Source organism: Trachypithecus francoisi, unplaced genomic scaffold (genome assembly GCF_009764315.1).
Source record: "Trachypithecus francoisi isolate TF-2019V2 unplaced genomic scaffold, Tfra_2.0 Lachesis_group5, whole genome shotgun sequence".
In the NCBI taxonomy this organism is placed as follows: Eukaryota; Metazoa; Chordata; class Mammalia; order Primates; family Cercopithecidae; genus Trachypithecus; species Trachypithecus francoisi.
Genome location: NW_022681470.1, coordinates 145,037,352 through 145,050,993, shown reverse-complemented (window position 1 = coordinate 145,050,993; position 13,642 = coordinate 145,037,352). Strand labels below are relative to the sequence as shown.

Here is a 13,642-nt window from a genome sequence, read left to right as displayed (position 1 = left end):
CGTCTCTACTAAAAATACAAAAAACTAGCCGGGCGAGGTGGCGGGCGCCTGTAGTCTCAGCTACTCGGGAGGCTGAGGCAGGAGAATGGCGTGAACCCGGGAGGCGGAGCTTGCAGTGAGCCGAGATTGCGCCACTGCACTCCAGTCTGGGCGACAGAGCGAGACTCTGCCTCAAAAAAAAAAAAAAAAAAAAAAAAAAACAGAATCCAGAGAGAAAACGTCAGCGATGACTCCTAAGATCGGTTATAATGCACCCTTCAAGGAAGTAAATCACTTTACTCTGCCAATGACAGAAGTTCAAGCCAGTTGCCTTTCTGCAGTGGCAGCCTGTTCTAAATTGGGATACCTGCTTGCGTTAGGAAATCTCTTGGCCAGGCGTGGTAGTTAATGCCTGTAATTCCAACCCTTCGGGAGGCCAAGGTAGGTGGATTGCTTGACCTCAGGAGTTCTAGACCAGTCTGGGCAACATAGTGAGACCCCATTCCTATATATTTCATACATATATATATATATATATATATATTTTTTTATTTTTTTTTTTTTTTTATTTTTTTTTTTTTTGAGGCGGAGTCTCGCTCTGTCGCCCGGACTGGAGTGCAGTGGCCAGATCTCAGCTCACTGCAAGCTCCACCTCCCGGGTTTATGCCATTCTCCTGCCTCAGCCTCCCGAGTAGCTGGGACTACAGGCGCCTGCCACCTCGCCCGGCTAGTTTTTGTATTTTTAGTAGAGACGGGGTTTCACCGTGTTAGCCAGGATGGTCTCGATCTCCTGACCTTGTGATCCGCCCATCTCGGCCTCCCAAAGTGCTGGGATTACAGGCTTGAGCCACCGCGCCCGGCCAATATATATATATTTTAAAGATAGCTGGGCATAGTGTAATCCCAGCTACTTGGGAGGTTGGGACAGGAGAATCTCCTGAACCAGGGAGGCAGAGGTTACAGTGAGCTGAGATCATGCCACTGCACACTGCACTCCAGTCTGGGTGACAGAGTAAGACTCTGTCTTAATAAATAAACAAACAGATCTCTTCCTCCATGCAGGTGTCTGTTCCAGACCCATGAGACACTGTCTCCATAAACTGGACGAGCACAGTGCAGCCCTACTCCTTAGGTGAGTGACACAGCACGGTTCCACTGATGGAGTTCCCATTACCAAACCACGGTGTTCAACTTTCAGCCTGTCACCATGAAGGATTCGACGCATAGCCAAGCTCTGCTGCTAACAAGGAATTTCAGTTGTGAGCTGTTGGGAGTCTGCTGCTGAACCCAGGCAGGTTGTGCGTACATGTGTGCATGAGTGTGTGTGTGCTTTCCAGAAAGGTTTCAGCCCCAAGTTTCCCCCACCCACCACAAATCATCACACTAAAAGGATTAAAAGAAAAAACAAGGCTGACCCCCAGGACTTTGGGAGGCAGATCACTTTGAGCTCAGGATTTTAAAAACTGCCTGGTCAAGATGGCAAGACGCCGTCCCTATAAAAAAGACAAAAACATTAGCTGGGCATGATGGCTTGTGCCTGTAGTCCCACTCACTTGGGAGGCTGAGGCCAGAGGATCACTTGAGCCATGGAGGCAGAGGTTGCAGTGAGCCAAGATCACACCACTGCACTCCAGCCTGGGTGACAGAGTGAAACCCTGTGTCAAAAAAAAAAAAAAAAAAAGAAAAAGAAAAAGAAAACAAGGCTGGGCACAGTGGTTCCTGTAATCTCAACACTTCTCAACACTTTGGGAGGCCAAGGTGGGAGGATCATTGGAGCCCAGGAGGTCGAGGTTGCAGTAAGCTGTGATTATACCACTGCATTCCTGCCTGGGTGACAGAGGAGCAAACAGCAAATTATTCCACAGATCCCACTAATCATGACATGAAATCTGTCACCTAAAGGACAAGATTCGACCACATGAATATCAGATTTTTTTTTTTTTGAGACATGGTCTTGCTCTGTCGCCCAGGCTGGAATCCACCCACCTTGGCATCCAAAAGTGCTGGGATTACAGGTGTGGGCCACCGCGCTCGGCCTCGTATGTTTTTTTAAGCCCACTTTTTTTTTTTAAGTGGAAATTTCCAAAGGATGGAGCAAGTGGATCACGCAGGGCAGTCCATCCCTGCTGTCAGAAACGGAGCCCAGATGCCCCGCACATTGCCAACAGGGTCTCCCTGGGTGTCTTGGCTGTTGGGACAACGTGAGGAGGTCCTTGGCTTGTCATGGTCCTCAGGGTGCAGAGTCTCAGGTAGAAAAGGAGGCGTCGGCCGGGTGAGGATCCAGCATGGAGGATGCTGCAATTTGGGTTGTGCTGAGGCTCTGGGGAGCCTGGGGGGTCAGACCAGGCCACACATGACAGCCAGAACTGAGTCCCTGGAGACCGGTAGCCCTTCCTAGACCAGCAAGGACAGGACTACCCTCACCAGGTGGCTGGGGCCATCCTCTTTGGGTCAGTCTGATCAGGGCATGGTGCCCAGGCAGCTCCAGCACCCCAGCAGTCTTTGAAGATGGCAGTACCCTTCTGCTGTGTCTTGTCTGTTGTCCCCCGGAAGCCCCTCCCACTCAGGAGCCCCAGGACTTAGAAGGAACCTCAGGCAGGTGACATGTTTCCATCTGGAATCGTTTAATGTGTCTACTTCTTCCACGCATAATTATAAAAGAATAAGAATCGACAAAAATATTTTCTTTCCATAATATGTAGAGGTGGTTTGTTTCTGTATTTTTTTTTTTTTTCTTTTCTTTTTACTTTTTTTTTGCCCGCCCCGGCAGAGCTCTTGGCGGGGAGGGAAGGGGAAGAGGAAATATAACCCTGAGGTGGGGATGGTTCAGCTCCCAACCCCGGAACCCCCGGTGTGTACGGGCCAGGCAGACACATGTGGCCGGGCGGCTGGGCTGGGGAGGGGACAGCCGCCACTGACCAGCAGAGCGTATAAGTTCGGTGCGTTTCAGTGCCTGCCTGAAAGCCTGGGGACAGGAGGGCTGTCCACAGGTGGTGCCCCCTGCGGGCCCTGGCTGCCCCTCATGTGGGGCCCGCATGACCCTCTGCTCGGGCTTGGGAAGAAATGGAGCCTACCAGGTGCTAGGTTGCAATCCCGCTGCCCGGTGTGGACCCCGAGTCGCAATTTAGGCACCCCTTGCTTTCTGTCTTTTGTTTTTTATTTATTTTGAGACAGAGTTTCGCTTTTGTTGCCCAGGCTGGAGTGCAATGGCGCAATCTCGGCTCACTGCAACCTCAGCCTCCCAGGTTCAAGCGATTCTCCTGCCTCAGCCTCCCGAGTAGCTGGGATTACAGGCCTGAACCACCACGCCCGGCTAATTTTTTGTATTTTTAGTAGAGACAGGGTTTCCCCATGTTGGTCAGGCTGGTCTTGAACTCCCGACCTCAGGTGATCCGCCCGCCTCAGCCTCCCAAAGTGCTGAGATTACAGACGTGAGCCACCACGCCCGGCCTGTCTTTTAAATAATTATGAAAAATATCCCCTCAAACAGAACACAAACATGAAGTGGGGAGGGCCGGCGGGGGGACAGGCAATTTGCATGCTTGGGTGCTGGGGACGGTGGCTGGCCGGACCAGGGGACCGAGAGGTCACAGGGAGCCCCAGGCGAAGGGCAGCCCGCTCCTCTGAGTCTCTTCTGGCCTCTCCAGTGCCCATCAGCGTGTGACCTCCTCCTCCCAGAAGGCGGGGAGAGCAGGGGCTGGCCCGAGACCACCATCTCTCTATCTCGGCAACCAAGAAGCAGCGGACATAAAACCCAGGAGCATTTAGAAAGGATAAAAGGCGTCGGGGCGGTGAAGGCAGCGGCTCCTTGGAGCTGGCCAGCGCGGGGCGGGACAAGGTGCCTCACTGGGGCCCGCGGGCCACTCAGTCCCTTCTGCCTGGTCCCCGCGGAGGCTGCAGCCACTTGTGCTGTGATGTGGCGGCTCCCGGCGGGCAGGCTCAGAGGTATTCCTGTAGAAAGTGCAGCAACGTGACTTCATAGTGCTCGCCCGACTCGGGGCAGCGAATACTGTGTCTCTCGTTGGGGTAGATCTGCGGGAAGACAGGAGGCAGGGCTGGGGGACGTGGCCGGACCACCCCTCGTCCTAGGCTCCTCCCTTATTCTGGCTCAGGGCATCCAGGAGTGCGCAGGTGCTCTGAGGCCCACGGGATCTGGGTTTGAATCCCATCTTGCTGTTGACTTGCAGTGTAACTCTGGGCCCCGCTCAAAAATGGGGTGAATCCGGACCTCACAGACTCTTTGGGAAGGTTTGGTAAGACAAAGTTTACAAACACCTTGCAGTGTGCGCTTGCACAGAGCAAAGATTTAGGAAGAAACCATGTGCCTCTTTCCCCCAAACCTGCTGACGGGCGAGCAACTCATCTCTGTGGAGGTGGCTGAGGCTTCAAGCCTCAGGAACATCTGCTGCCCTGGTCTCGAGCCATTTCCACTTTCCAAAAGGCATGTGACTACCTCTGGGCCTTAGGACAGCTGTCTCTGAGGATTTGTGAAGCGTTTTCTGGGTCCTCTTAGCACCCATGGGGGGATCAAGCCAAGAGGCAGGTAGGGACACGAAACTCCCCAGGCTCCTGAGACCTGGCCCAGCCAACACCAGGCCGGGGGGTGGATCCACACAGGGGGTGCAGGTCCTGCCTCTGGCCACGAAGGAGGGCTCTGGGGGCACTGATGGACAACCCCTATAGCTCCCCACTGCCCCTTAGGGGTTGGTAGGACCAAGGCATGAAAATAACCCCAGATTCTCCACAAAGAACCCTGGGACTGGCTGGCAGCAGGGGCAGGTGGCCCATCTACACCACCTCCTGCCAGTGAGATGGGTTTCTGAACCATACCCTCCTCTCCAGGCTCCTGGCCCCCACCCTTGCCCATCACCCTGGGAATGCACCAAGCCACCCACTGGTTTCCCCTCCTCTACTCTTGCCTTCTTTAATCCATCCCTGGATGAATCACGAGTTTGATGACACCATCCCCAACCTAGACCTCTGCAAGTACTTGCCAGTCTGACATCAAGACCAGCTTCCAGGTCCTGCTGCCCCAGGCACCTCAAGGGCCCATTCCTTCCCCAGCCCAGGCACTGGCACTCCCTGGGGCAGACTCTGCTGCCCTTGCCACCAGCCATATGCGCATGTTATGCCCATGCCTTTATGCTACTCTGGGTCCCAGCTGCCTGGTTACTTTTTCCTCTTGGCCTAAGAGGGCAGAGAGAGGGTCTGTCTGGTTCCCCAGTGAGCTTCCAGACCAAGCCCAAGACCCGGCATGTGACAAATGTGATTTGTGCACAAAGAAGGCCTGGGGCCGCCAGCCACCTGGTCCAGATGTTTTGGGGTCTTTGAAACAGAAGGTGACGTGCACTTTCTCTGTCCCACACAATGCCATGTTCCCACCCCACGGCCTGTTTCATCTCACGTTCCACTTCCTGTGGGGAGGCAGTGAGACAGGACCCTGGGCCCACCCTGCGTGCTGAATGCTTTTCTTTTCTTTTCTTTTTGGAGATGGAGTCTCGCTCTGCCGCCCAGGCTGGAGTGCAGTGGCGCGATCTCAGCTCACTGCAACCTCTGCCTCCCAGGTTCAAGCGATTCTCCTGTGTCAGCCTCCAGAGTAGCTGGGACTACAGGCGTGTGCCACCACACTCGACTAATTTTTGTATTTTTAGTGGAGACGGGGTTTCGCCATGTTGGCCAGGCTGGTCTCAAACTCCTGGCCTCAAGTGATCCACCCGCCTCGGCCTCCCAAAGTGCTGGAATTACAGGCGTGAACCACCACGCCCGGCCTGAATGTTTTTCTGACAGACTTTGGCCCGAGCAGCCTCCGAGGAGGCCGAGTTATCATGTCCGTTTCAAAGACACAGAAACAAGGTGTAAGGGTAAATGCTATCCCAGCTGCCTGGCCCCTGGGAGGGCAGTGGGCTCGGGCCTCAGGCTGGGAAGAGACATCTGAAGTTCTATTCCGGCCCCGCCTGACATCACCCCCAGGGCTGCCTGGGATTGTAGGGTGTTGGTGGAGGGTACTGCCAAGAGAGCAGCTCAGCACGCCACAAGGCGGCTCTGCCTCCCTCCTGCTCTGCGGCCTCATTTCCCGACTCTGCTGAAAGGCAACAGGGCGCTCCCCACCGGACAGAGCATGCCGAGGCGCCCAGGAAGCAGAAATTGTCTGCAGTCCACAGGTATAATAAAACCTGGCCCTCTTGCCTCCAAGATACCTCCCGAATCTCCTGCCGGAACAACTATGGACCACGTCCCACTGTGCCCCACAGGCCGTCCACAAAGCAGCCAGAGAAATGTGGGTCAAACGGCAAGACGCCCCACTCTATACTCCGCTCACAAGGCCGGGACACCTCCCATCATCTTCAGATGGAAATCCAGCCGAAGCCCAACCCCACCGAGGCCCCGCCCCTCTACAGCAGAAGCCCCACCTTCCTCACCACTGAGGCCCTGCTCCCCGACCGAGCCCCACACTCTTCACTACAGAGGCCCTTCCTCACACCGAGCCCAACTATTTACTGCAGAAGCCCCACCCACCGCAACACTGAGGCCCCGTCCCTCTGCAGAAGCCCCACCCTCCTTGCCAGAGGCCCCGCCCATAACCCACGCCCACCCCTTAGCGCAGAAGCCCCGCCCACCTAGACTGAGCCCCACGTTGCTGCCTAGGCTCCACCCACTCCCCCCCACTCTCCTCCCGCTCGGTCCCCCAAGCCTGGCTGGCTCCACTCACTCTAATACCCTTCACTGCTGCCTCCTCAAGGAATGCTTGGTCCCAGCCCCTTAGTAAGGAGCCTACTAGGGCCTTCAGCACCCAGCGGTTTCTTCTACGCAATTTCTCAGTTTCAAATAAAGACCGTCTGTGGGGCAATTTCGGTAAGGGTTCCTCCCTCCATTAGGCCCGGAGCAGGGGTGGGTGTGGCAGACCCCGACCCCGACCCCGTGCTCCCAGCACCGAAGGCAGGCGGAACCCTGAGCTGTCAAGACAGGACTGATCCATCAATGGCCCAGGGAGCTGGGAGGGCGGGGGCATGGGGTAGTGGGGTGGGGGGCTGGGAGCCCCAGATCCCCCAGGGAAACCCTGATCACAGTGGGAAGCCACCCCGCCCCGCCCCCCACTTCCAGGGCTCTGTCGGTTCGGGGAGGGGCCGAAGCCCCCAAGAGCCACCCACCTGGAGCTGGTAAGGTTTCCCTGCTCGGATCAGTTGGGAGACGAGGAAGTTTGTGTGGAAAAAGTGCACGTTTTCGTCCAGGAAGCCATGGAGGATGAGCAGGCGGTTGGGCCTGGTAAACAGAGGGGTAAGGGTCTGAGGCCAGGGATTGTCTGCGGGGTAGGAAGGGAACTGATCACAAGGTCAGGAGTTTGAGACCAGCCTGGCCAACATGGTGAAACCCCGTCTCTACTAAAAATATATTTTAAAAAAATTACCCAGGTATGGTGGCAGGTGCCTGAAATCCTAGCTACTTGGGAGGGTGAGGCAGGAGAAATGCTTGAGCCTGGGAGGCAGAAGTTGCAGTGTGCTGAGATCGCGCCACTGCACTCCAGCCTGGGCGACAGATCAAGACTGCGTCTCAAAAAAAAAAAAAAAAAAAAAAAGATTCAGTAGTGATACATGCCTGTAGTCCAGCTACTGGGCTGGCTGAGGTGGGAGGATCGCTTGAGCCCAGGAGGTGGAGGCTACAGTGAGCTATGATCATACCACTGCCTCCAGCCTGGGTGACAGAGCAAGACCCCATCTCTAAATTAAATTGAAAAAACAAAATAAAAATAAAACCCCAGGCCGGGTGCAGTGCCTCATGCCTGTAATCCCAGTACTTTGGGAGGCCAAGCTGGGTAGATTGCTTGAGTCCAGGTGTTTGAGATCAGCTTGAGCAACATGGCAAAACCTTGTCTCTACAAAAATATTTAAAAGTTAGCCAGGCGTGGTGGTGCACACCTGCGGTCCAGCTGAGCCTAAGGCAGGAGGATCACCTGAACCCTGGGAGGGTGCAGTGAGCTATGATTTAAAAAAAAAAAAAAAAAATGCTGGGCACGGTGGCTCACACCTGTAATCCCAGCACTTTGGGAGGCCAAGGCAGGTGGATCACTTGAGGCCAGGAGTTCACGACCAGCCTGGGCAACATGGTGAAACCCCATCTCTACTAAAGATACAAAAATTAGCTGGGTGTGGTGGTGTATGCCTGTAATTCCAGCTACTCAGGAGGCTGAGGCACGAGAATTGCTTGAACCCGGGAGGTGGAGGTTGCAGTGAGCTGAGATTAAGCCACTGCACTCCAGCCCAAACAACAGAGTGAGACTCTCTCAACAAAACAAAACAAAAAAACCCACCTAGGTCTGCTGCTCTCTGTGGTCTGGAGTGTGGCCTGGGCTACTGGTGAGGCCAACATGTGGCCTCACCAGAATCGGCTGCCCTAGCCCTTCCTGTCCGATATGGGAGCCAGTGGCCACACATCGCTGTTGAAATTCCAGTTTACATTCATCCAAGTTAACTGAACTTATAAACCCATTGAGACAGAGCACAGATTGGTGGCTGTCCCGGGACAGGGAGTGACTGCTAAGGAATAGGAGCAGGGTCTGACACTGGAGTACTGGAAAGGTTCTGGAACCAGGGAGCGGCCACACAACACTGCAAATGCACCGAGGGCTGCTTTAAGGTGACTTTTAGGTTCTGTGAACTTCACCACAATAAATTATTATTATTATTATTATTATTATTTATTTATTTATTTATTTTTTTTGAGACGGAGTCTCACTTTGTCCACCAGGCTGGAGTGTAGTGGCGCGATCTTGGCTCACTGCAAGCTCTGCCTCCTGGGTTCACGCCATTCTCCTGCCTCAGCCTCCCTAGTAGCTGGGACTACAGGCGCCCGCCACCGCGCCGGGCTAATTTTTTGTATTTTTAGTAGAGACGGGGTTTCACCGTGGTCTCGATCTCCTGACCTTGTGATCTGCCCGCCTCGGCCTCCCAAAGTGGTGGGATTACAGGCGTGAGCCACCACGCCCGGCCAATTATTATTATTTTTTGAGACAGAGTCTCGCTCTGCCCAGGCTGGAGTGCAGTGGTGTGATCTCAGCTCACTGCGACCTTACCCTTCCAGGTTCAAGCGATTCTCCTGCCTCGGCCTCCTGAGTAGCTGGGGTTATAGGTGTGTGTCACCACACCTGGCTAATTTTTATACTTTTAGTAGAGATGGGTTTTCACCGTGTTGGTTAGGCTGGTCTTGAACTCCTGACCTCAAGAGATCCACCCACCTCAGCCTCCCAAAGTGCTGGGATTACAGATGCGAGCCACTGTGCCTGGCCTATTGTTATTATTATTGTTTTATGAGACAGTTTCTCTCTGTCGCCCAGGCTGGAGTGCAGTGGCGTGATGTTGGCTCACTACAAACTCCACCTGCCGGGTTCAAGCGATTCTCCTGCCTCAGCCTTCTGAGTAGCTGGCATTACGGGCATGTGCCACCACAGCTGGCTAATTTTTTATATTTTTTTGTAGAGCTGGGGTTTTACCATATTGGCCAGGCTGGTCTCGAACTCCTACCTTAAGCGATCCTCCTGCCTTGGCCTCCCAAACTACCCAGGCAGATTCTTTTTTTTTTTGAGTCGGAGTCTCGCTCTGTTGCCCAGGCTGGAGTGCAGTGGCACTATCTTGGCTCACTGCATGCTCCGCCTCCCGGGTTCACGCCATCCTCCTGCCTCATCCTCCCGTATAGCCGGGACTACAGGCGTCTGCCACCACGCCCAGTTAATTTTTTGTATTTTTAGTAGAGATGGGGTTTCATTGTGTTAGCCAGGATGGTCTGGATCTCCTGACCTCGTGATCCACCCGCCTCGGCCTCCCAAAGTGTTGGGATTACAGGCGTGAGCCACCACACCTGGCCTGTGCCCAGAAAAATTTTTAACCCTGCAGGTGACTGCATGGGACTCCAGGGAACATTTTCTGGAGACGTGCCAGAAAATGGGAACACTGTTTTCTCTCCATCAGAGAATAAGACCTATGTTAAAAGCACAAAATGGGACATCTGAGCTGGTCCCTGGCCCTGTGGACATCTATGTCCAGAAGCACAAGACAGAGGCTGTGATGGGGCCCCGTGCAGGATGCAGCGCAGGGGAGTGGGGGACGCCTGCCTGTGACAAGCAATGACTTGAACTCCCTCATCTTCCCCAGGGCAGGGCTGGGAGCCTCCTTCCCCAGACAAGCATCCCCAGGTGCCCCTTCCTGCAAGGTGCAGTGAGGAGAGAGGGTAGGCAGGAGGGGACTGTGAGGCACATGCAGGCAGACGCCACCACAGGACCACAGCGGGGAGGTGGGAGCATGGCCTGAGGCTCCCGGGGTGGGGCTGGCTGGGGCAGGAGGGCACCCTGATGGAGACAGCAGGTGCCGGGGTGCAGAAGCCCCAGGGAGGACTGTAGGGCAGGGCAGCGGCCTTACTCGTTGGGCAGCTTCTCCACGTGCAGGGCCACGGAACCCGCCTCATAGCCATGCTGGTTGTTCTCGGGGACGTCCATGTAGCGCTCAGTGTACCCTGTGTCATAGGCCATCCAGACGGTGACTGGGGCGCCCGCGATGGCCACCTGAGGGACACAGCAGACAGATGGGGGCAGAGGGAGAGAGAGAGAAACAGGCGTCGGGTCCTAGAGCCAGCATCAGCCGCCGTCCCGAGGCCGCCCTGGAGCCCGTGAGGAGCGCTCATGCACTGTACAGGACTGGCAAGGGAGGGTCCCTCAGACCGCGTGGCCCCTGTGGACGGTGCGTGGCTCGGGGTTGGGCAGGGCGCCACAGGCGGGCAGGTGCGGCCCCTCCCCGCCGCCGCAGAGGGCCGGGTCCCACTGCCCATCTGCCTCCTCCTCCTCCTCATCGCCGCCGCCCCGCAGTGCCCTGACTGCCGCCGGCCTGGGGCCCCCCCGCCGCTCTGCACACCATGCCCCACCTCTGCCCATCCGAGGCCGGGGTCCCGGGCTCAGCCTCCCACAGAGAGCTGCTGGCGGGGTTTTGTGCAGCCGGATGCCATCCTGCGGTCGGCGGTGGCGGGCAATGAGGAGGGGGGCTCGGCCCCATGGGGCTGCTGCAGGGAGAAACAGCCACGTGGCAAGGCCCCTGCCGAGGCGCCTCCCCGGGGGGGTGGGCTCCGGGTGGCGCGGGCGGTGGGCAAACGCGGCGTAGTTGGGGAAGGGGGCGGGGAGGGGCGCGGCTGAGGCCGGCCAGGGGTGGGACCCACCTTGAACACTTGGGGCTTGTGGATTAGCCCCATGAGCGAGAGGAAGCCCCCGTAGGACCAGCCATGGATGGCAACTCGGCTCAGGTCGATGAAGCCATACTTCTCCGCCACGAACTGCAGGCCCTCCACCTGGTCCTCGATCTCCACCTGGCCCTGAGGGATGAAGCCGGGCACCTCTCAGTGGCCTCCTCCCGGTCTGCCCCTCCCCTGCAGTGACACCTGTGCTTCTTTCAGGGCATCTCTCCTTGTTGGATGAAAAGTGGCTCACTGGAAACCCCCTGTCCCTCCAGGCCCTGCCAACCCTGCCCGCTATCTGGGTGGCTGGACAGATCCAGCAGCCACCCTGCTCTGCCACCTCCCAAGTAAGTGGCAATGGGAGTCACGTCCCCTCTCAGGGCCTCAGTTTGCCCATCCCTAATACAGGGACATCAACAGGAAGAGGACCCATTTTCCAGAGGGCACGAGGAAGAAAAAGACAGGGGTGCCCAGGCATGTGCAAGGGCACAAAGAATGGCTGGTGCCGTCGCTGTCGTCACTACCAGCCACATCCCCACCACCGCCACTGCCACAGTTTCAATGCTGGTGTCCCCTCTGAAGTCCATGCTGAGGTCCCCACTGCGGCCTTTAAGTGACTGAGCCATGGGGCCCACTCATGTGAATGGGATGAGGGGCCCTGATAAACGGGCCTGATTGAGGGAGGGCACACCTTTTCTGCCCCTCGCAACCCCTCTGCCGTGTAGGAGGCAGCACAGGGCCCCTCTGGAAGGTGTGCCAACCAAGCGTCCTCCTGGGAACAGAGCAGCCCTCCCGACACAGCCCTGCCTTGGCCTTGGACCTCCCAGCCTCCAGAACTGAGAGAGACTTTCATTCTTTATAAATCCCCAGGCTGTGAAGCTTTGTTCCAGCAGTGCAAAGGGGCTGCGATGGTCACCATCACCACCGACGTCATCACCACTGTCGGCACAACTTCCACAGCCACCGGCCCTGGCCAGCCCCGCCCTGTGGACTTCCCGCAGACCTGGCCTGGCCTGCGGTGTCTGGCTGCATCTGGGTTGCAGCCTCTTGGGTTCTGTGTGCTCAGGCACCAGGCAGGATGGACAGATGCCTCTGTCCCTGCAGGGCACAGCCCAGAGCTGGGCAGCAAAGCATACGTCCCCTTTTGTTCTAAAAGGTCATTGAGCCTGCATCACCCCAGCCAGAAGTGCCCTTCTGCGGGTGGTGTCCCCACGACCCACACCCACACGGCCCAGGGCTCCCTTCCCAAGACTGGAAGGACCCAGAGCAACAGGGAGGAGTTATTACCATTTGGTTTTTCAGGGCCCCTTCGAACCGAAGCCCCCGCTGACAGGAGCCCCTGCCGTCAATCACGACCACGGCGTAGCCCAGGGAGGCCAGTGTGTTGAGCCGCAAGTACTTGATGCCTTTGAAGGAGTTATTCACCAGCTGCACCTGTCGGGAGGTGAGGGGCAGCAGTACAGCAGGAGATGCCGGGCAGGACGGGCTGAGCAGGGAAGATGCCGGCAGGCTGGGGACTGGGCCGGGCCAGGCTGGGGCCTTAGAGCCTAATGAAGGCACCTTTGCCCTGGAGGCTCTGGATGGACACCTGGGAGTGACAAGGCGCGAGGGGCCCACACTCGGGACCCTGCTTGGGAGAAGGGAAGGCCGCTGTCAGGCTCCTTCTCAGCTGGGCCACTGCCCCAGTCCTGCCTGGAACAACCACTCTGGCACGATGGACAGTGGGGTGGCTCACTCTCAGGTGGGCCATCTGGGCGCTGCGGGGTGCTGAGCAGCCACTCTGGGCCAGGAGAACTCCCAGTGGTGATGAACCACAAAGTCCCCAGACATCGCCCCGTATCCTCTGGGGGAACAGAGCTGCTCTGGGTAAGATGTGCGCCTAAGATGGTCCACCTGCCAATCTGCTGCCTGCTCCTGACCCCTGCTCCAGGAATTGGGCCCAGGGCCCATGGCCACCTCTATACCAACCTGGAGACTAGGGGGCTTCCCAGAGGAACAGGGGAGAGTTAGCAGGCAGAGGGGTAAGGGGAGGCCATCCAGGAAGGATGGGGAGCATGCAAACGGTCACAGAGGCAGGAGAGTGAGGGGCTCCGAGGACCCTGTGTAGTCAGGGCAGGCGGGATGGGCTGGAGCACCAGGCAGGTGGCCAGGGAGCCTCCTCCGGTTGACCCTTCTATGGCTGGCGCTTGAGTGGGGATGGGGAGTCCTCAGGTGGATGGTGGGATGGGGGCCTTGGGGAGCAGGTGTGCACCCACCTGGGGGCCTCCATACACAAAGAGGACGGTGGGGTGCTTCTTCCCCGGCTGCAAGGCGTGGGGCTTGTAGATCATGCCGTAGAGCCGCACGTCTGAGCGCGTGTGGAAGTGGAAGATCTCTGGAGGCACGTAATCCGGGGGGCAGCCTGCGGGAGACAGGGCGGCTATCTGGCTGCCCGGCGAAGCCACATCTGGCTGAC

The 13,642-nt window shown here is 57.1% G+C and overlaps 1 protein-coding gene, 1 long non-coding RNA gene and 1 pseudogene across 6 annotated transcripts in view; 2 read left to right on the top strand and 1 right to left on the bottom strand.

Annotated features, from left to right (window-relative positions):
- Positions 1 to 2,582: 2,582 nt before the first annotated feature.
- The window catches only part of DPP9 (dipeptidyl peptidase 9), a 51,633-nt gene continuing 40,573 nt past the window's right edge, over positions 2,583 to 13,642 (bottom strand). For 3 of the 5 annotated variants that reach the window (XM_033200483.1, XM_033200487.1, XM_033200485.1), the window contains 6 exons: positions 13,443 to 13,588; positions 12,475 to 12,621; positions 11,173 to 11,325; positions 10,386 to 10,528; positions 7,128 to 7,239; positions 2,583 to 4,011 (listed from right to left, as the gene is read on the bottom strand). In XM_033200483.1, the coding sequence (XP_033056374.1) occupies positions 3,919 to 4,011; positions 7,128 to 7,239; positions 10,386 to 10,528; positions 11,173 to 11,325; positions 12,475 to 12,621; positions 13,443 to 13,588 (794 nt within the window). In that variant the 3' untranslated portion in view covers positions 2,583 to 3,918. Of the gene's footprint in view, positions 4,012 to 7,127; positions 7,240 to 10,385; positions 10,529 to 10,884; positions 11,020 to 11,172; positions 11,326 to 12,474; positions 12,622 to 13,442; positions 13,589 to 13,642 lie in introns of those variants that run through there. The other 2 variants (XR_004434444.1, XM_033200484.1) reach the window with 2 other exon arrangements.
- On the top strand, positions 5,707 to 6,826 carry LOC117076692. The gene is made up of 2 exons (XR_004434445.1): positions 5,707 to 6,140; positions 6,231 to 6,826. It is a non-coding gene; the product is annotated as an uncharacterized LOC117076692 (long non-coding RNA).
- LOC117076691 lies at positions 12,657 to 13,436 on the top strand (annotated as a pseudogene).